We start from the raw sequence: 22,398 nt of genomic DNA, 5'->3' as shown, positions 1-22,398 counted from the left end.
ATACCGATACCGATATCATAAATTTGGATATCTGCCGATACCGATATGAATCCGATATAGTGTTTTTTAATCAACAAAACTGTTTTTTAAATATCTTGCTGCATTTTGTATAAGTTCATACTCAAGTTTAAAACAACAACTACACTAAAGCTATTCTGTTATACCTGTATGCAAAAAAAAATATTTCATAGTTCAGCAATACTGATCAATCTAATAAACTTAAACCTACACCATCCTCCCTATTCTGGTATTTTAAAGAGTACTTAGCATAAATATTAAGCAACCTAACTAATAGGGTTCCAACTCCCAGCAACAACAAAAATAAATAAATAAAAAATAGGGAACCACCCTTCACGCTCCACCTCATGATGCTTAATCGACGTAACCAACCTTAATTTGATGAAGTGTGAAAAAAAATACACAGAAATCAATTATTTTTCAAGAAATATTAAATAGATTCAACATCTTTCTTCAACAAAATTGCAGACTGCACAGATGGTACCTTCCCAAAGGAAAAAGTACTATAGCTTACTAGGGTATATTAGACTTAACAGTTACTATATACAATAATGGACTTCTATACATTTTACATCAGATTAAAACTTTGGGTGTAAGATTCAGATAAATATTAAATAATTAAAAGCTAGACATTTTAAATGAGAATAAGAAAGAAAAGTATGTCTTTGTGCCCTCTTTTCCCTGTTAATGCCCTATCGGCCCCCCTGGCTAAACTTTGCTAGATCCGCCCCTGCACAGTTACCAGCGTCAGCTACTAGAAAAAGATCCTGGAGTAGAAAGTAATAATAAATAAATTCTAACAACAGCTGATCGAGCTTAAACATGCTGCTGTTGTTCAGCCGCTGGTTTTCTCTGTCTGGTGCAAAGTGGGCCAAAAGCAAACAAGAGACACGGACTCGCGACAGAAAAGCTGATCAGCTGATCATTTAAGCAGTTTCACGATTGAAGTAGCAGCAAGAAGAGGCAGTCGCTCGTTAAGCTTAACGCAGGAATGCTTTACAAACATTCCGAGATGGACTTACACACTTGCTTTACTTCTCTCGGGGATAACTTTGTCGGAGATGAAATGCCGGGTTGCTAGCGAAGCTCCACATGCTATCCAGACCACCGACAGGTCCCGCATGCCACAGCCGCTCTATCACGTGATGCATACTGCTCCGACGTGCTAATGTTCTGAGGTGAGTTACAGCGTGTTGCAAGTTTTGTGAGGTGCTTTCGTAATATTTAATGGATCGGATTACATTTTTTATTTTTCTCCGATATCCGATCCAGTAATTTAGGTCAGTATCGGACCGATACCGATACGTAATATCGGATCGGTCCATCTCTAATACGTTGTAAGTTTGAGCTACAGAAAAATTTCCCATAGCCACGTATGCTTTGCATTCTGGGATGCAGCAAGGTACTATAGAAGTGGAAAGGTATGTATAGGCTAGCAACTCGCAGTCAAATGAAAATGTAAATTCTACATGTTCTCTAATAGGAGATCAACACAGGACCCTTTCCCTGCATTTACTTTTGTTGCTCCCCTCTCCGGACACATATGGCCAATAACATTCTCATCTGGTTTGTAGTGATGCATTTTATGTCTGTGAAGGTTCTCAGTCATCCAGGTCATCTCAGGAATTCGCATGATAAGGTGGGGCCAGGTTTCACAATGAACTCACCCGAAACTCTGGCTGATTGGGACCCACACCCAGTTTCACACCTTGGCTAAGGCGATTAGAGGATCATCAGGGGGTCCTTTTGTCCCTCTGTGGGGGGTTACTCCCACTAGGTTTATATCTGGGACTCTCCACCATTTGACCTTAGAACTGAAGAAGCTTCTCGGATGAGAGGTGAAACATCTTCAAGTAACTTAAAGAAGTCCAGACGCTTTTCTTTGCAAGCTCCTTTGACTGTGATGCATTTTAGTTCACTTGGATTCTACTCTGTGTAAAAAGAAGTCAAATTACAGGGAAAAGCTACAAGTTTACAAACTCATCAACTGATTTGAATCAGAGTAAAAGAACCATTGGATGTGAAAACTAAGGGTTATATACCAGGGACTCTCCATAGGTTGTTATAGAACTAAAGAAGCCTCTTTCTTCCAAGAGGCTTCTTTACTTTGGTATGTGAACATGAAAACATGTTCACATACCAAAAGAACTCTATTTGCCTTCTTTCCAAGTACTTGAGACATAGGCTCTAGTGGTAAATATGTTTGAATTATTCCCTACTTAGCTGTTCGCATACCACTGTATCAGGATTTTCTTGGATCAGAACCTCCAACTTCAATGTTAAAATTGTTGAATTTACAGAATTACAAGCAACATAAATCTTTCACAAAAACTGTAAGGAATATATTGTTAAAAAATAAGCCCAAGAAACTGAACTGGAGTCACTGATCATTGATACTTCTCCATCATGTCAGAAGCTCTTTTTTTAATGAATGACAAATATTTGACAAATGACATGGCTTTTTGTGTGTTACCCCTAGTTCATGAAGTCTGCGCATCAGTGTTGGTTAGAGCTGATGCTTAACAGATATTGTGTCTGTATGACATGCCCTTAAACTCTACAGATGCATCTTGATAACAGAGCTATTTAGAGCTAGCTGTTAATTCAGTTCCAAAAAAAGCTCCAAATAACTAGCACTGGGAACATTTTTAAGGCTTAAAAAACAGTGGCTGATGTTATGTTGCTATGTCCATCTTTTGGTGACTACACATGCACGCAACTATCAGTCAGTAGGTCAGTCGGAAGGTGCATACTGAGCATTGTTTTGTGCAGAAAAAAAAAATCCCTGTGTGTTCTGGTGAGGGCATCCTGAGTAGCGACATATGGTGGGAAGGTGTGGAAACAGCTAAGCAAGTGGATCTTGCTTCCAGATTATGTCCCATATATTTACACCCACCCCTAACCCCACCCCCGAAACTCACACAATAAAACTAATACATGCACTAAGCCAATGAACACTAAAGGGGATCCATTACCTGACAGTGTTGTTTGTTGTGTACATTTTCACTCTGTGTATTCTACATGAGTCGAGTGAAAAATGACACCCAAGCCGACAAGCATTGGCGAGGGTGAGATCAAGGCTATGACACAGCGAGCCCGCTACACCTGCGCTCCTTGACAGATCAGTGGCTGGGCTTGACTCCACCAAGGTGACACCATCCACCTGCTGAGCCATTAAGCTGCTCTACTGCCCTCAGGAGAGATTGTATTGTGTGTGTATGTGTGGGCAAGAAATGGAGTGCAACATCAACACCACGTGGCAATCAATACCATGTCATACTGATTGCAAAACCAAACAGGCAGCATTTCCACCTGAGCACCCAACCATTGTTGATCATGGATGCTGACCCTGTGACCTCATGCTGAAAGATGGAGGGGGTCCAAGAAGAGTATGTGTCTCTCAGAAATCAATAAAGGGAGGGGATTTGTTTACCAGCTGATTGTGACACCTAAAAGGTGCACACTGTGAAAGGGGGATTGTCTCTGAGAACACCAAAGATCAACTAGCAGCTTTGTTAGGTGCACGCGCACGCACGCGCACGCACACTTCGACGAGCCACATTTAGAGACGTACTCATACAGTACAGAGTACAGTTGGCAGAGAGAACCCTACAATGTGGGTTAGCAGAGTAATCCTTTAGCCCAGGGCAAAGATGTCAGTAGGCCAAGGCAACCTGCTCACAGTCCAGGGACTGAGCTGGTGTGTGCATGTGTGTGTGGCATTATTAATACAAAATACTGGAATTACTAATAAAGTGGAAAATATTCAAGATTAAAGTGTTAAAACTATAATAATCTTGAAGTTTTATGTAGCAGTAATCGGAGGAGCATATCCTCGTCTATCTTTAAGCTTACAGTAACAGAAGCTCTGCTGGACCTCCTAAAGCTCAGCCGATTAGGAAAACGAACAGACTGGTGGCTGCAATCGAAGCGAGCTTAGACTTAAGATATCGGACTCATCGCGCTTAACCCACTGTTGCATTTTAAAAAAGCAACGACTCCTATTCCTAGAAACTGGTCTACATAATGCAGTAAAGGTGTCTGAATCTGCACCTACTGTGCGAGGAATACCAGAAACACTGCGTTTAAGCTCGCTTCACAATCCGGATGGCACGGTTTCCTTACCCCCCCTCTTCCTCCAGGATCCACTGAATGTGCGTCCGTGAGAGCTTTTTATGTCCACCGCAGATGGTAAAATCCACGCTGTAAGTTTTGAACGCGGTGCTCCTCTTGCTTGCAGCTGAACCGCTCCCTCTCAGGTGGGACGTGGTTTGTCCGCGGCAGCCATTCAGACAAATGTGGGAAGCCGCGCACTGAGCTTTCTACTGGAACAATAAAGAGCAACACACACCGCCTCCAGCGCTCCGTGCGCCCCGGCACTGGTGGTGGTGGTGTCAGGGAGAGAAAATGCAACTTGGGCGGCTCAGCAGCGCCATCGCACGGCCTGAGTAAGGTGTTGGCCATTGGTTTGTTTCTCACAATGAGCACTTTACAGCCTATTTAACTTAATAGAGATTCAAATTATTCAGGCCCCAGAAAACAGACTATATCAGAATATAATAGGAGTAAAGTAAACATTGCTTAGATTAAAACATTTGAATTTTATATCAATATTGAAGATAATCCAAAATTACACAATGGGTAATGGGAAATTACAGAATTACACAACTACTAGTAAGGACTACAACACAATGGAGACTTCATACAAATTTTTCACTTTAATTTGACAATTTTTACAATTTAATGTCGAATTTTTTGATTTTTTTCTATCATTTCACCTAACAGCGATGGTTTACATTCTTTTTTTTATTAGGTTGAAAAAATGATTTGTTATAATTAAAATCAAAGGGGGTTTTTTGGGGAAAAAAAAAAACAAAAGCTGGAAATGGCCCGTACGGGGATCGAACCCGCGACCTTGGCGTTATTAGCACCACGCTCTAACCAACTGAGCTAACCGGCCACGAGGCTTTCCGGCAGAACAACTGTTTTTATATGTGTACCATATGTACTGCTCACGAAAGCGGTATAAATTGGTTGAACAAGCTCATATTCTTGTGGTTGGTTCTCTCTTTCACTTTTTCATTGCACTTGTCGCATTCCACGACAACCAATAAAAGCAAATACTAATTCTACGAGGCGAAAAGAAAACCTCAGCCCCACATCGACGACGTCTTTCTTTGCCACGAAGCAGCATCAGCCAGGTCTGTTGCCATAGTTACGAGAGAGCGAGAGAGCGACAGAGAGAGAGAAAGCGAGAGGGAGAGAGGGTGAGACTGATCACGTGACCCAGCAAGATGGCGACTATAATGTAGAATGGGGATGTGAGTACCACGTCTTATTGGCTAACCTTTGGGCTACTAAAACCAGCGTGTGTTCTCACATTGTTGGGAGCCGTGTTTGTTGCACTTTTATTTTGCTACGAAGCAAATGCTTTGTCTTCACAGTGTAACTTTAAAAGAAAAGGGTCCACCAGCGCCGCCTTATCCTCCAGGACAGCCTACCAACTAAAGTGAATCCGCTAACGTTAGCTTTCTTATATACCGTGGTTATCTGTTATTGTGGCTGATTACTCAGCTGGTTTTACTCTGACCCGGGTAGCTCACCTCCAGCTGCGGCTGCACTCTCACCTTGTTCCGCTTGTGTCCTCTTCTCTTTCAGGATTTAAACTGAGAGGGTGGAAATTTGGATCTGCTGCCTAATTGTTCATCATCATTATTATCTTAGAATCAAGATGGCCCTAAATGTCTTTGGTAAGCAGCATCTCACAGTACACGATTGTCCCTGGAATGTCTTATGGATTTAAGAATGGTGTGTTAATTTGTTTATGATTAACTTCCAATCTGTTGTTTAAACATGTTGTTTAAAAATGAAAAGTGGTCAGTGGTCGTATTCACAGAAGTTTCAAATAGTAGACTTGATTTAATGAAGAAAAATCCAGATCCTTTAAATAAGGAAAACTAGTATTGCATTATAGCCATAAGTGGTTCAGTTTGCAGTTATAATTCTTTATAGCATCTCTTATGGACTCCAGGACACTTTGTTTTTAATTATGGTTTGGTTTTTGGGTTGTTGTTTTTTTAACAAGATGTACTGTCTACCATCTTTTGCAATCAAAAGTATGATCTGAATGCACTGTTGTGCCAAATATATTTTGCTTTTCCAAGACAAGCTCTGTAAATTCTCTACAGGCTCCTCATGTTCGTCTTTCTCATCTTCTTTTTTTCTTTTTCTTTATTCATTTTTATTATGACTCACATAATATGTGCAATATAAATATGTCAAATCTGAGGCGACTGTTGTTGTGATTTGGCGCTATATAAATAAAATTGAATTGAATCGGTGTAGATAAGTATTCCCATTATAAGTAAAATTTCCTTCAAAAGTAAAAGTCATCGTTCAGTGGTTTTTATATACATATATATTATATTATATTATCCATCCATCCATCCATCCATCCATCGTCATCCGCTTTGTCCGGGGTCGGGTCGTGGGGGCAGCAGCCTAAGCAAAGAGGCCCAGACCTCCCTCTCCCCAGCCACCTCCTCCAGCTTGTCCGGGGGAATACCAAGGCGTTCCCAGGCCAGCCGAGAGATATAATCTCTCCAGCGTGTCCTGGGTCTGCCCCGGGGCCTCCTCCCGGTGGGACATGCCTGGAACACCTCACCCAGGAGGCGCCCAGGGGGCATCCTTGTCAGATGCCCGAACCACCTCAGCTGGCTCCTTTCGATGTGGAGCAGCAGCTGCTCTACTCTGAGCCCCTCCCGGATGGCCGAACTTCTCACCCTATCTCTAAGGGAGAGGCCAGCCACCCTTCGGAGGAAGCTCATTTCTGCCGCTTGTATCCGCGATCTCGTTCTTTCGGTCACTACCCACAGCTCGTGGCCATAGGTGAGGGTAGGGACGTAGATCGACCGGTAAATTGAGAGCTTCGCTTTTACACTCAGCTCCCTCTTCACCACGACGGACCGGTGCAACGTCCGCATTACTGCAGCCGCAGCCCCAATCCGTCTGTCGATCTCCGGCTCCCTTCTCCCATCATTCGCGAACAAGACCCCGAGATACTTGAACTCCTCCACTTGGGGCAGGAACTCATCCCCGACCCGGAGTGGGCACTCCACCCTTTTCCACCTGAGAACCATGGCCTCGGATTTGGAGGTGCTGATCCTCATTCCCGCTGCTTCACACTCTGCTGCGAACCGTTCCAGTGCGAGCTGGTTATATTATATGATATTATATTATATTATATTATATTGCTGATGTGCCCCTGGTAGCTGTAATAAACAGCCAAGCTCTCAGTGTTGCAACTAGCTCTACATATTGATAGTATTTTAATGATATGATATATAATATCATAGCCATCAGTGGTTTCACTTTATTTTATTTTATTTTTCATTCCTTTCAGGACATCAGACAATCCGCTAACAGCTCGTATTTGAAATGTGACTTTGTTAAGAGGTCATAAGCGTTTAATCTTTAGCAACCCGTTGTATTTTAAAGTTTGCTTTTTTAATGTAAATATACGAGGCAATTTACTGTAACCCTTATTTTCTGAATGTAGCAAAGGGCCAAGTGTTTCTTACATGTGTTATGAAGGAGGAAAAGTGCCCATTTGTTGTTGCAGATGCCGGGAGTGTGAACAGTCCGTGTGTTTTGTCTGGGTTCTTGTTAGTTTGTGTATCTTTGAGCCTGTGTTACCTCAAGAAAAGGAGGGTGAGACGATTGCCCGGGGAGGATTTGGAGTTATTTTGAAGACAGGATACCGAGACGACAAGTGTTGAATAGATAAGGCTTGTAGAGTGGCCTCTGTACACAAGGACAGGAAGCGGACTGTTAGTTTTACCCATGCAAAGAAGATGGAAGACGGAATACATTTCTGAATTGACCAGATGCTGACAAAAATATATTTTCGAGGCCTGGGTTAAAGAGGACCTTTTGTACTGATTTCCAGTTTCAAATTTTTGGTCTTGGATTCTGCTAAAGTAGCTTTGCATGGCCTAATGTTTAAAATAAGCTTAATTCATCTTATGATTTGCCTTCACACAGGACCTGAACAGCTATCTAAAACTCTCCACTTTAAGCTAACTTTCTGCTATTGGCTGTTGTTCAAAAACAGCAGGTATCTCCTCTCACTGACATCACACATCAGCCGAAAAGCTCAAACACTGTGTTCAGAGCAGTCCAAACCCTGAGCCTTTGGCTCACAGGGATTACTGTACACATACTGACCTCATAATTTGAAACTCTGTAGAAGCTGTAACCCTATATATGTGACACAAAATAGGGGTCCACTTTAAGTATTTTAATTTAGTTTTTGTTAATGTTCAGTGTAGGATTTCTTAATTATTTTCACAAACGATATTTTTGATATGTTTATTTCCACTCTTTTTGTACATACAATCTAATTGACCGTTCAAAGCAATATGTGAAATATTACCTGCTATACTGCAGAAGTTATGTGATATAAGACAGTTTTGCTGAGCAAACGAGAAAACTACTTTTCTCAGAGTGCTTTGAAACAAAGCTAGCTAATTTAAGCATTACTAACTATGGAATCATCAAAAACAAGCTTTACATAGCACTGTGAACATGACACTTTATAAATCACATCTCACTTTTCACAGCATGAGTCAGATAAGCTATATCTTTAATGGTTTGTATACAATGGCCAGTAACTCAGTTCAAAATTGCTATGCTTATTTTTTTTGTTTTGCTTTGGAGTTGTCTGTATGTTTTTGTGGTTATGTGTAAATGTATAGGTACATTTACATGTATGCATATAGGCATTCTGCTACTGTAAATAACCTTATAAAATATTTATTTGTAGAAAGTGTAGGTTCGTAAGATTTTCTTCTTCCTGCATCTTTTCGCCTTGGTGTATGCGAGGATGTTTTTATATGCTAACTCAAGTGAGACACAAGGACAGGACTAAAAAAGAGTGAAGAAGCAGCCAGTGTCCAAAGGAAAACTTTGAAAAAGCTTCAGAAATCCTGGACACCAGATGAAAAGATGAGGAGTAACTCAAAACCTTTGCTCAGTGCTGTGAATATACACAAAATGCCAAACTCAGAGCAGAATAAGATATAAACAAAGCGAATAGAAACTGCAGTATAATGAAGTACAAAGAAGCAAGACATCATTCATTGCAACTACGTGACTGATTCCTCTTTAACAACCTGTTTTATGCTTTACGGCACATAAAGGATAAAGTAAACAGCATGTCGTAGTGACTGATGATGCCTTTGTCATGCTTATGTAACAAGACTCACTTTGTCCCAGTACAAGTGGAAGTGTTAAATCTCATTTCTGTTGGGAATTGAGGTCATTGCAGTAACAACACATGCAATAGATGTAAAGTGCATAATTTAAATGTGTACCTTGGGATTTTACAGGCGCCACAATGGGTGTCTTTGAGTAGAAGTGCTCAGCAGCTCCGCAAGAGTTCACCCAGACTCCACACCAGCGCCTGGGGCCAAAAGTGTTTCGGTTTTAATTAGAGATGGCACGATACCACTTTTTTATGTCCGATACCGATATCATAAATTTGGATATCGGCCGATACCGATATGAATCCGATATAGTGTGTTTTTTAATCAATAAAACTGTTTTTTTTAATATCTTGCTTTTTGTATAAGTTCATACTCAAGTTAAAAACAAAACAAAACACTAAAGCTATTCTGTTATACCTGTATGCAAAAAATGCACTGCACCCAAAATATTTCATAGTTCAGCAACACTGATCAATCTAATAAACTTAAACCTGCTCCATCCTCCCTATTCTGGTATTTTAAAGAGTAAGCAACCTAACTAATAGGATTCTAAAACTCCCAGCAAAAAAAAAAAAAAAAAAAAAATAGGGAACCACCCACCCTCCACCTCATGATGCTTAATTGACGTAATAAACTATAATTTGATGCAGTGTGAAAAAAAATGCACAGAAATCAGTTATTTTTCAAGAATAATTAAATAGATTCAACATCTTTCTTCAACAAAATTGCAGACTGCACAGATGATGAAGTACTATAGCTTACTAGGGTATATTAGACTTAATAGTTACTATATACAGTAATGGACTTCTATACATTTTACATCAGATTAAAACTTTGGATGTAAGATTCAGATAATTATTTATTAAAAGCCAGACATTTTAAATGAGAATAAGAAAGAAAAGTATGTCTTTGTGCCCCCTTTTCCCTGTTCGTGCCCTATCGGCCCCCCTGGCTAAACTTTGCTAGATCCGCCCCTGCACAGTTACCAGCGTCAGCTACGTAGAAAAAGATCCTGGTGTAGAAAGTAATATTAAATAAATTCTAACAACAGCTTATCAAGCTTAAACGTGCTGCTGTTGTTCAGCCGCTGGTTTCCTCTTTCTGGTGCAAAGTGGGCCAAAAACAAACAAGAGAGACGGACTCGCGACAGAAAAGCCGATCAGCTGATCATTGATCAGTTTCATGATTGAAGTAGCAGCAGCAGAGGGAGAGATAGAGAAGCAGTCGCTCCATATATCGGTTGTTAAGCTTAACTCTGGAATGCTTTACAAACATTCAGAGATGAACTTACACACTTGCTTTACTTCTTTCTGGGATAACTTCCTCGGAGATGAAATGCTGGTTTGGTAGCGAGGCTACAAATACACACAGCCGCTCTATCACGTGACCCGTACTGCTGCTACGTGCTACGGTTATGAGCCGAGTTACGCCATGTCGCAAGTTTTGTGAGGTGCTTTTTTGATATTTAATGGATCAGATTACATTTTATATTTCCCTCCGATATCCGATCCAGTAATTTACGTCAGTATCGGACCGATACGTAATATCGGATCGGTCCATCTCTAGTTTTAATCACATTCGCTAATACTACTGTCAGTGTTGTTTATGGTGTGTTACAACCGAATAAAACTACAGGGGAACACTGCCATGATGTTGATATCCATCTACAATTAATTTCACACGGCCTGAGGAAGGGAGGGGAGCTGACAGTAAAAGCTAGTGTGAGGGTAACAAAGATAAACACTGCACAGCTCATTTAAAAGCAACCACGGTATAAATGAATCTTTCACAGCATTTTATGCTTCACGGAGTAGATTTATTCATTAAGCCACTTAGTCGCCAATTATGCTCTGTGTGGTTTCTGCTGTGGAAAAAACTTAATCCATCACTCTGATGTCCCAAGGTAATTGCATACAGACTAGAAAATAAAGCAGTCATGCTGTCAGTGTTGGAGCGTAGATTTCTGTGTTTGTTTGGCTTGTTTGCTTCAGCAATTTCAAGGCTTAGCTGTGAAATTCATGTGAGTGCCCTAAAATCGTAATGCTCTTCCCTGATGTGATTGTAAAACATTTGATTTTTGTCTGTACATTAAGCTTCCCCTTTCTTTACGCTGGTCTAATGTCAAAGAGATAATGACTTGATCAATACATCCGCATTCTGATGCAGTTATATGTTTAATGAATTAAAATTAAAATTTAGACACAGAGCTGTTGCGTCACTGTCATGTTTTCTCCACATGGGGGTGCTGCATCAAAGGAATTAAATGAGAGCTTTCTGTGTCCTCAGATCATGATGAATACAGGCCACCAGTGTGGAAATCCTACTGTAAGTATCAATATACCTTTTGTTTGTTTGTTTGTTTGTTTGTTTGTTTGTTTTTTTCAAACATACCTAAATATTTTGTCTTCTTTGTTTTCAATGATTGTTTGATGATTTTATAACATGGCCTCTTTCCCGTCACAGTGTATCAGCTCCAGCAGGAGGCACCTCACCCACGCAGAGTCACCTGCACCTCTGAGGTGAGAGCACATGTCCTTATTATCAACCAGCACATTCTAGCACGTCTCATATTTTGAAATCCGCTTTTTATCTGTGTGATGTTGCAGTGAAAAAACATCAATAGATCTGCTAGATACACACGAGGCTTTGCTCAAATTCTTATCCTCATTGAACTCGTCTTCAAATGCAAAAGTAGTTTTTCTTCTCTAACATGTTTTCTATGGTCAGCTCAACAAGACAGTCACACTTGGACCATAGTTGTCAATTTTATTGCATTTTTCACTTGCAGTATTTTGTGGTGATGTTTCTCAATCCCTTTATCTGGATAAACCTTTGCTTCTTTAAAAGTTAAGGTTTCTGCAAGTGAGATTTTGAATGTTAGCAGCAGAAAACTATTTGATAACTATTTAAATCCATTCCCTATGCTTGTTTTGGTAAGTGGTCCAGCATTGTGTCCATGTTAGCATGTTGGTCGCCCCCAAAGTTTATAAAGAACACAAAAGTGAGTCAGGTAGGAGCACTAACTAAATTCTAAACTAAACGTTCAGCCAGTTCACCAAAAGAAAAAACTTTATTCTTTTCTGCGTTTGTGTGTCTGTTTCTGCATATCTGTGCATATATTCTAAGTGCCACAGAGTAGATACTAGAGATGGACCAATCTGATATTACGTATCGGTATCGGTCCGATACTGACGTAAATTACTGGATCGGATATCGGAGAGAAATGAAAAAAAAAATGTAATCTGATCCATTAAATATCAAAAAAGCACCTCACAAAACTTGCGACATGGCGTAACTCGGCTCATAACCGTAGCACGTAGCAGCAGTATGGTTCACGTGATAGAGCGGCTGTGTGTATTTTTAGCCTCACTAGCAATCCGGCATTTCATCTCCGAGGAAGTTATCCCAGAGAGAAGTAAAGCAAGTGTGTAAGTTCATCTCTGAATGTTTGTAAAGCATTCCTGCGTTAAGCTTAACAACCGATATATGGAGCGACTGCTTCTCTATCTCTCCCTCTGCTGCTGCTACTTCAATCATGAAACTGATCAGTGATCAGCTGATCGGCTTTTCTGTTGCAAGTCCGTCTCTCTTGTTTGTTTATTGCTCACTTCGCGCCAGAAAGAGGAAACCAGCGGCTGAACAACAGCAGCACGTTTAAGCTTGATAAGCTGTTGTTAGTTAGGTTGCTTAATATTTCTGCTAAGTACTCTTTAAAATACCAGAATAGGGAGGATGGAGTAGGTTTAAGTTTATTAGATTGATCAGTATTGCTGAACTATGAAATATTTTTGGTGCAGTGTATTTTTTGCATACAGGTATAACAGAATAGCTTTAGTGTTTGTTTTTTTTTGTTTGTTTTTTTTTAACTTGAGTATGAACTTATACAAAAAGCAGCAAGATATTAAAAAAACTGTTTTATTGATTAAAAAATACACTATATCGGATTCATATCGGTATCGGCAGATATCCAAATTTATGATATCGGTATTGGACATAAAAAAGTGGTATCGTGCCATCTCTAGTAGATACACAAACATGGTGAAACAGAGCGCGGACAGACCCATATCGTGATGTTGGGACAGTGTTTCCTACACATAGACTTTACTTGGGCAGGCCATCCATGTATATTAAAGCCCAGTACTTTGTGCTATCCATATCCCTTCCTGTCTTGTATTTTTCTGCTAGCGCTTTGACCGATTCGCTTTTGTGGAGCTCCTTGATGATTGTTTATCTGCGCCTCCTGAGTCTTTTGTCACATAGTCGTACTGTCTCAGACCCCAATATGCTGGTCTGCAGCTGGTTGCTGTAATCATTGTTTTGCAATAGTGACCTGCTGCAAGCTGAACAGTGCCACGACAGTAGACAGGTAAAGTTACAGTCCATGCCTCATACTTCATTTCATGCTTGCCCTCTGACCTGCTATCACAACAAATCTAGTCAAGTTCAGTGTATGCTACAGTGTGAGTGTTGGATATAGCTTGCTCTAGTTGTATTGGTGTTCTTCGTGCAGCTGATGCGATAGCACTTAACTGAAACAGGCTTCCGATAAATGACATACTACATGGGCTTAATTATGGGGCCAGGCTTTGGCTCTTAGGACACCTGGGGGGAATTTAGCAATGAGCTGGGCTGCAGTCCACTGGAAGCAGCTGAGCTCCAGCGTGACATCTTGTGGTTCTGCATGTATATAGCATGTGAAGCAGGTGATGAAGTCTACATGTGTACTTGTTGTACTTGCTCTTACTTCAGAAAACTGCTTCTTTCCATGCTTTGGTAAGAACCCGCTGTTCTGTTAAAAGTTTTAGAGCGTATGGGCATGTGTCATTATGGATTTTTCAAGTGAAATCTACTGAAATCGTGCAAAGGACTTCAGCTGTAAGTTTGAGACCCCTTTACCCTGAATCTCTAGCATCAGCATAGTTTCTGTTCTTGGTTTTAATGACAGTTGAGTGTGATAATAACCAACAACAGAAACCTTATTGGTGTAGATCAAGTCTGGAGTAAGCATGTTTGTCTCCTCAAAGAGACTGCTGACTCAGCTTGTACCAAGGCTGATTGTTTTTTCTGCTGCACTTCACCTCTCAGTTTTTTTCAGGGGCGACATTTGTCAAGCTGTCTTTAATCTAAAGTTGTCAGCCGGCACTATATCATGCTCTTATTATGTTTAGCTTTGGTATTATTAAGGCAATCTAACAGGATTTTTCACACTCTGTCCCTGCCGTACTCAAAGCTGTTCTGCTTCGTTAGCAGAGGAACAGGCATAACAGGATAGATGGGAGAGATCAGAAATTATGTTGTGCTAAAGGTCACACGCTACACTAATCCAGAGCTACACAAAGGACATGAAAAAACCTCTTAGCGTCGTGTTCCAGCTGATCCTCATCCTCTGAAAATGCAGGCTTGGTGCTTCACTTGTTAAAGTAGTAAGGAAATATCCAGTTATTCCCACAAACGAATTCACTTGTAACAGCTTTATTTAATTATTACAGCAAACTGAAGTGTGTTTATGTCTTAGTTAGTGGTGGAGTAGTTTATTGAGAAGAGGTTTTGTCCTAGCCCAGGGCACGCAGGTGGTTTGGCATGATGCTGATGTCCACTAAATGCCACGCAGCAGCACATCTGCTCAGCATGGGTTGGAGAAATCCAAGGGGGATTAATAAAGATGGATGGGGGGGTTGTACATCTGGTTTTTGCGTGTAAAGACAGTCATCTTAGGGTATGATGGGAGGATAGTAGGCTGTGTGTGTGTGTGTGTGTGTGTGTGTGTGTGCGCGCGCGCGCGCGTGTGTGTGCGCGTGCGTGCGTGCGTGCGTGCGTATGCAAAATGAGCAGCTGTTGTGTCTGATGCCCTGGCCTTGGTTTGGTAGTCACCGCTGACCTATTTGAAGCAAGCAGAACCCCCCCCCCCACCAGCAGCCCCACTTTGTCTCCTGGGTGTGCAGCCGTATGTGATTTAATGATGCACCAATAAGCACTTATCTGCTGCTGGTACTTTTGGTACAATTTGTGGTGCATAACAGTGGTGCAAAGGAGACAAAGAGAGTGTGTGTGTCCTTTAGCTGGAGGACCGGAGGTTACGCTGTGTTACTGCTATGGCAATAACATTTTTTAAAGCAGTGCAATCAAACAATCAATTACACAACATTAAAGAAGCAAACACAGCCTGCAGTGCATTTAAGTGACTTGGTGTTGAAAACATTTGTAGGTTTATTGATTTGACTTTGCTTTAAAGGGCACAGAGGCAAGAGTAGTGCCATGAAAAACTCTGTTCTTGACCAGGTTTTTTGAGTGGATAAAACATAACAACACCTCTCTGAAGGAAAAAGGTCATATAATAATCACAATCATTTACTAGCCACATGTTTCTGAAATATAGTATCAGAAATTTAATATGTGGATAGGCTGAACAGTTCAAAGATTTTCAGTAAATCTGTGATCATGGTTTAAAATTTTCTGGCATGGTTTAGCGGATTCAGACTTTCTAGACAAGTTGGTTCACATAATAGTTTAAAATGTACTCATCTGTGCAATAACTGATATTTTAAACATTCAGTATTGATTTCATGTTAAAGCTGCTTTCCTGTTGATATTAACTGAAGGGTTAATTTAGCAGTTGTTTCAGATGACGATGATGTTTGGTCTTGTTGGTCTTTTATCACTTCTTTTCCATGAAGCATAGTTACTCTTGTTCTTTTTGCTCTTGTATTATTGTATTGCCAGTTACCTTCCTCACATTCTGAGTGTGAGGAAGGTAATTATTTTTGCCATAAATTAAAAATATTATAAGGTGATTTGACCACATAAATTGTGAAGAGAAATGTCATATTGGGACCATAAAGTATAATTTTACTGTAATATTTTATCTTTTCTTCCTTAAAGGTTATCTATTGTGGTAATTCCCATCTCCATATTTTTATTGTTGGAATCTTAAATTGGGCCTTGGTGACCTTCAATTCACATTTTTCAGAAATGAGCCGTTTTAACCCTTTAAAGCCGGTCAGAGCAGCACGCTCCGTTTTGCGTAACTATTTTTAAATACCTGTAGAACCGGAACCACGTAAGCTAGCGCAATAATTTTTTTTGCATATGAAACCAGAGGAGTTGTACTTACATCTTATGCTATCAGCTTGTCCTCGGTCACGGTTTCCTTCCACATATATCTTTGCAAAAACTCCATAAAAAGCACTTGCAGCAACAAAAACATAATATTCCAGAAACACGCTTTGCCGATCCGATCAGCTGTTTGTAACACTTCCTACGTCCATCAGCGCGAACTATCGCATGTCCTCCATTTCCTGCCCAAAACCGGAAGTGACGTCATTTTGCGGAAATGTAGTTTTTTACTATCAGGGCCTTATGAGCCTATACTGGTGTTTTTAAAAGTTATGTTTGACTTTATGACTTTCTGTGTCTTTTCTGGGATGCTTAGGACTCATATTGCACTGCTGGAAATAGTTTATTTTGATGCATATGCTGCTTTTTTTTGCAAATTTGCATTATAATATTTATTTTCGTTTTTCCTGCAGTATATAAAAATTGGTGTATTTCAAAAATAAAACTATGAAGACACTCAAAATAAATTTCCTGTGGCGGGAAACTATTTTGTGAAAATTTTTTGTATTTACAGTTTTGAGGGATAAGCCTCTTAAATTTCTCTAAATAGAAATATATGTTAAAAAAACAAAAACGATTTTACATTTTTTTGTACTTTATTGCACTTTTTTGCAATTTATATAATTACTATGCACTTAATGCAGACATATTATTAAAATTTGGGATATAATGGTTGTATTGATGTATATCAACTTGAAATGCTTCCAAAATTGGCCCTACAGCATGTAAAAATATAATATAAGCTCTGGCGGGCTTGGTTCTATGGTAGGTCTTAAAGGGTTAAGACCCTTCCTTCTCCCTTTTGGCCAGCTTTGTTCTGATTGGTTGCACCTTTTAAACAGAAGGTTGGTGGGTGTTACTTCTGTGCTCACAGGCAAATATGTGTGCCTGTGCTGACCATATTAGTCCCATCCCCTTTTTAGTGATACCACACAGATATCCAAGAGTAGAAAAGTGTATAGCAAAGTCTGAACCTTTGGCTCACAGAGTGGACTACATACAACTTGCAAATACATACCTTTAGCTGCATTTAGTGACATCATTACTACCTTGGTTCAGTTTGCCTATTAGCAGAAATACTCAAAATGTTCTGGTTAGATTTGCATGAAGAGTTTTAACAGAGGTGAGTCTTAGCCTAGCTCAAAGTAGAGCCGACCAATAAAGACTGATACTGACACCGACACCAATATTTAGTGAAAAGTCTGATATTTTGGCTGAATTTTTTTTTTTAAGTTTCCTTTCAGGCACACACAACATATTTCCCTAACATTTGTTATTTATTTTTTATTTATTTTTGCCTGACTCTGTTCAGGGGCCTGTTCTTCGTACCTCGCTAAGTAAGTTAGCTGGATTAGATTGTTGACGATTTTGCGTGATCCTGGATCGTTCGGTTCCCCGAAGCTCATCCGGGACTTGCTGTCATAGCAACAGAGCCGTAAGCGTAAACCTGCTCGGGAGCAGGTTTACTTTATGTAAACAGGATTAGATCGCGGCCACGCAGGTATGTCCGCTTCATTTATACGAAAGCAACAGCGATATTCCACCACTGTTTCACCATAAATAAATAACATCAATGTAACTAAAGATAATGCAGCACTTGATCCTTTTATTGATGTCACACAGATACATACAGGTCATTTCCTAAAAAAGGGAAATGTACTATTAACATTCTATTACATGTATGTGATTATTACAGATGTAATTCATATTTCAGAGTAGTAATTGCAAATTACTTCGTGTAATCAAGATGAGAGACCACGGCTATAAAAGCGAAGGTGGATTTGGGAAGCCTGTCGCAGCCATGTCCTGTCCATATACGCGAGCCACCCATTGCGGAAGGTGCAAGATTGATAAGGAGAGTCCTCAGAATTCAGCGTATATTGCGGGATAGACAGGATCCTTTAGCTCAGCGCGACAGTGTGCTCATTGAGAGATATCGATATTCCCGTGAGGGTATTATTTACTTAACCAACTTGTTGACGAGGGGGTGCAGGACCACCACCTGTCTTTTTTTCCTCTGCCCTTTTCTTGGTTGCTGTTATGAACAAATTAACAGAGTATTACAGGCCAGTATTACCTTGCCAAGAGACGAAAAGAGATAAATATTACCATTCTGTAGAATACTCCTGTATTCCACTTTTACTTGTTCCCATGTTCTTGTGGGTCCTGTTGTGGCTCTAATGTGAAAGGGGATATAATATAACATATTATAATATAATATAATGCCATATGATATTGGACAATATAGTGTCATATGATAGATCTACCCTACCGCCTACTGGTGTTGGCCAGAGGGGCCGATGGCGCGATATGGCAGCCTGGCTACAACCGTAGCTGCCTCCACCAGTGTGTGAATGTGGGAGTGAATGAATAGTGGTATCGTAAAGCGCTTTGGGTGCCTTGGAAAGCGCTATATAAATCCATTATTATTATTATTATTATTATTAAATTACCTACGAGTTTGATTTGTCAGCAACTTTCTGCCAGCCCTCTCTCCTTGCTTTTGCAGCCTTTGCAGTGTTCTCTTGCGTTTTAATTAAACTCTGAAACTCCTGAAATCCCTCACTCATGAGTTCTTGCTCTGCTGCCGGAAAATACCGAGCACGCCCCTTCGACATTTTCGCCGACCAATCAGCGGGTTGCCGATCAATGTTTCTACTATCGATGCGTAGCCCCTTTTACGACACCCAGTGATGTCACATTCCTGCGTCCAGCTGTACTAATCGTCAACAGCAGGTGTGTTCGGGGAACCGGATTAGCGAGCTCACGGTTAGCGCGATGGTTTGGTCTTGGATGTGTCATTTGATCTTGGATGTAGTAAGCGACGTACGAAGAACAGGCCCCTGATCAGCTAGTTTTTGTGTTTGTGGTGTTCCAAACATGTCGGTAAGTTGTAGAGTGCCCTCTGGTGAGCAAGCATGCAGTATCTTTATTTAGCTTTTTTCATTGGCCTCTGTAAATGCTGGTACCGACATATATTCAGATCCACTATTTTTTTAATTTCATGTGTTTGCTTCCACGCCCTGTCTGACACATTGTGAAAAAAATCTTTCCATTTCCCTCTGTGCCCTTTTATTTCATCATTTCATTCAAAAACTTTGAAAAGACTGAAGATAAGCTTCTTTTTGCTTCTTTCCCCCCCAAGCTTGCACTCAACAGTATGTCCATTGCATGCATGGTTTACTGACAGGCCTCAGAGCAGATCTGGACGCTGTCCAGAGGTGCACGTGCATGGCAGACAGCAGAGATCGCATGTCTCCTCTCTCCTCAACAGCTAGACTAATTCTGCCCCCCCTCGGGATTTTACCAACTTGACCACTTTTGCATTAGAGTCAGTAGGCATTTAGTTTGTGCTCCAATTTCTTCTAAAAATAAAAACTTGTTTCCATCGTGACTCCATGTACAAGTGCTCGATTTCCATTCCCTGATTGCTCCTTATCTACATCTTATGGTGTTTGAGACACCCCCCCCCCCCCCACACACACACACACACACACACACACACACACACACACACACACACACACACAGACATAGGGCATTTAACTTATTATTTACCATTGTTTGTTAGGCCCTTGCTGATTTATTGGCTCAACAGCAGTTTTGCTGAGAATAACACGATGCTCTGCTTTTTATCTGACTCATGCAATTTTCTTGATGCCCACACACTCACAAACTCTCACTCATACACACACACAGCTGAGTGTTAAGTGAGGCTTACATTCAAATGCTGAAAATGTTACATGCTCTTTGAGCAAGAGCACACAACTTGTGTAGTGTTAAAGCATTTTACACACTGTATTGTGAGATTATTTTAATTTTTTGTTTATTTAACAATCACCATTTCTCTCCCCTACAGGTGGAAAACCGACCTAAATACTATGGCAGAGAGTAAGTTGGCTTTCTCTGTAGTAGTAGATTGTGTTGAGCACTTTGTGTCATTACATTATAAACAATGAGGATTATTTTCAATTGGTATGTGGATTTTTCTTCATTAGATTCTTCAGTTTATCAAATAAGCTTACATTTAGCTATTTTTGCATCCAGGTTCCATGGGATGATCTCAAGAGAAGAGGCTGACCAGTTACTGAGTCAGGCAGAGGGCAGCTACCTCATCAGAGAGAGTCAGAGGCAGCCAGGCACTTACACACTGGCTCTAAGGTATGCTAGTTTGGGGAGACAGAACAAACATGAGCTTATTGGCAACACTAGATTTTTCAAAAAAACCGAGAAGAGCATTCTGGAGTAAGAGCATTGTCTTTAAGTGATGACGGGATGGATCCTGCTACTGGGCCCAAACTACTATGCGTTTAATAAGGCTGTTGTGTTTTTAACATGTTTTAATGCTTTGCATCTTGTTTTATTTAATCTACAAGCACCTAAAACAGTCAGTGATCACTGTCAGCCTCTTTCGGTTTTTATTACCGCTAATTTTAAAGCTCAGTTTTTAAAACCTTATGATGTAACTACAGCCCAGGCAATGCAGCAGTATATTAATGACTAACCTTGTATTATGGATGGATTTTCTCACTTGTTCTCCTGACTGAAGTTTGGTCCTTTTACAACATCCTGCCATGCAATTGCATTTGTCCCTAACCATCGGGAACCCTCACATTAACTTCTATTGAGTGGAAAAAAGTTAGCGTTTGTCCTCCAGCTTCACTGTTTATATTATGCTAAATGGAGGGACAGTAACTGTGTGTGTATATGTAAGCGTGTAAAACCTGAAGATAATCAGATTAACAGTATTTTGTTTCTATCTGCCATTCTGCAATTCATCTCATGTAAACAATAACGTGGCGCACAGCGCGACGTGAAAAACATTTTTCTTGTAAAGCAAAGGGGGGGGGGCTAGCAAAAAGAGTTTGGGAACTACTGCACTAATATATAATATATATTAGTGCTGTCAAACAAGTAAAATGTTTAATCTAATTCGCCACAGGGTTACTGTGGATTCATTTTGATTAATCATGATTAAATATCATTCATTTTTATTCAATATTAATCACATTTCATTTTGCATGATAAAAACAGACCCCAGAAAAATGGGAAAATATATGCACTTAACATGTTTATTGAACATCTTAAACATTCATGTTAACAAAAAACTCTGTAAACATTTATCCACTCTCTCTGTCACTCTTGGAGAGGCACTTCAAGTCCTTGAAACGAGGAACCAAAGCTATGTAAAGCGCTTGTTCTCAACGATATTAATAGGTCTGCAGTTTGTTGCAATCCACTTGGCAATTGTGTCAGTCAGTATTTCTGAGGTAGACTTACTCAGTCCCCGATGCTCCGTGAGTGGTTTGTCGCAAGCTGGGTGACGCGTTAGCCAAGGTCCTAGCAGCATCCCCGACTAACGTATGCTTCGTGTCAATGTGATATTTTAAGCTGGAAGTGCTTCGGTGAAAAGAAAATTCCTTCTTGCACAATGTGCAGAATACTTTATGTCGGTCGACTGTTCCGTCTTGTTATTTTTTTTAATACTCAAATTTCCTGTTGAGAGGATTGGATAATAGAAGAGAATGGATGGATGGATGGAGTATAAATTGAACCATAAAGGAGATATTTTATGGTTTATGGTTTAATTTTATGGACTGCATGTGAGCACAGTTCTGTTGGTTGAAAAAAAAACCCTCTCTGTACGCAGATATGCAAAGGGACACAATTGCAGTGCGATACATAAATCATAGCTGTAGTACCAACCAGAATCTCTACATGATCAAATTTACTGAAAGGAAAAGCTGTAACCTCAAAACTTCCATCATTTGACTGCCTTAGCTCTGTGTTTATATAAAGTTTAGCTACTAGCTATTCACACACATTCAGTGTGTGAATGTGTGTGTGAATGGGTGGATGACAGGTTGTGTAAAGCGCTTTGGGGTCCTTAGGGACTAGAAAAGCGCTATACAAATACAGGCCATTTACCATTTACCATTTATTAGCCATCTGCAGTTCTACAATATTTATAGCTATCAGATATCCATGATAGAACTAGAGT

The 22,398-nt window shown here is 40.3% G+C and overlaps 2 protein-coding genes and 1 non-coding gene across 8 annotated transcripts in view; 1 reads left to right on the top strand and 2 right to left on the bottom strand.

The window, feature by feature from the left end:
* The window catches only part of LOC146642331 (FERM, ARHGEF and pleckstrin domain-containing protein 1-like), a 74,545-nt gene extending 70,159 nt beyond the window's left edge, over nt 1-4,386 (bottom strand). For all 4 annotated transcript variants that reach the window (XM_085398707.1, XM_085398708.1, XM_085398710.1 and 1 more), the window contains exon 1: nt 4,144-4,386. The gene's annotated coding sequence lies outside the window, so the exon portion shown is untranslated. The remainder of the gene's footprint in view (nt 1-4,143) is intronic.
* Nucleotides 4,387-4,904: 518 nt separating this feature from the next.
* Nucleotides 4,905-4,978, bottom strand: trnai-aau (transfer RNA isoleucine (anticodon AAU)). Its single transcript has one exon. It is a non-coding gene; the product is annotated as a tRNA-Ile (tRNA).
* A 274-nt stretch (nt 4,979-5,252) lies between these two features.
* LOC146642329 (N-chimaerin) overlaps nt 5,253-22,398 on the top strand; it is a 30,102-nt gene continuing 12,956 nt past the window's right edge. The window contains exons 1-6 of one of the 3 annotated variants that reach the window (XM_085397269.1): nt 5,253-5,339; nt 5,677-5,768; nt 11,571-11,609; nt 11,748-11,803; nt 20,257-20,288; nt 20,445-20,558. In XM_085397269.1, the coding sequence (XP_085253395.1) occupies nt 5,750-5,768; nt 11,571-11,609; nt 11,748-11,803; nt 20,257-20,288; nt 20,445-20,558 (260 nt within the window). In that variant the 5' untranslated portion in view covers nt 5,253-5,339; nt 5,677-5,749. The other 2 variants (XM_085397270.1, XM_085397271.1) reach the window with 2 other exon arrangements.

The sequence above is a fragment of the Rhamphochromis longiceps genome, linkage group LG23, assembly GCF_057381845.1.
Source record: "Rhamphochromis longiceps isolate RC_006_pf linkage group LG23, R_longiceps_female_GT1.1, whole genome shotgun sequence".
Classification (NCBI taxonomy): Eukaryota; Metazoa; Chordata; class Actinopteri; order Cichliformes; family Cichlidae; genus Rhamphochromis; species Rhamphochromis longiceps.
The sequence above is the reverse complement of the archived record's forward strand: the minus strand, read 5'-3'. Positions and strand labels throughout refer to the sequence as shown.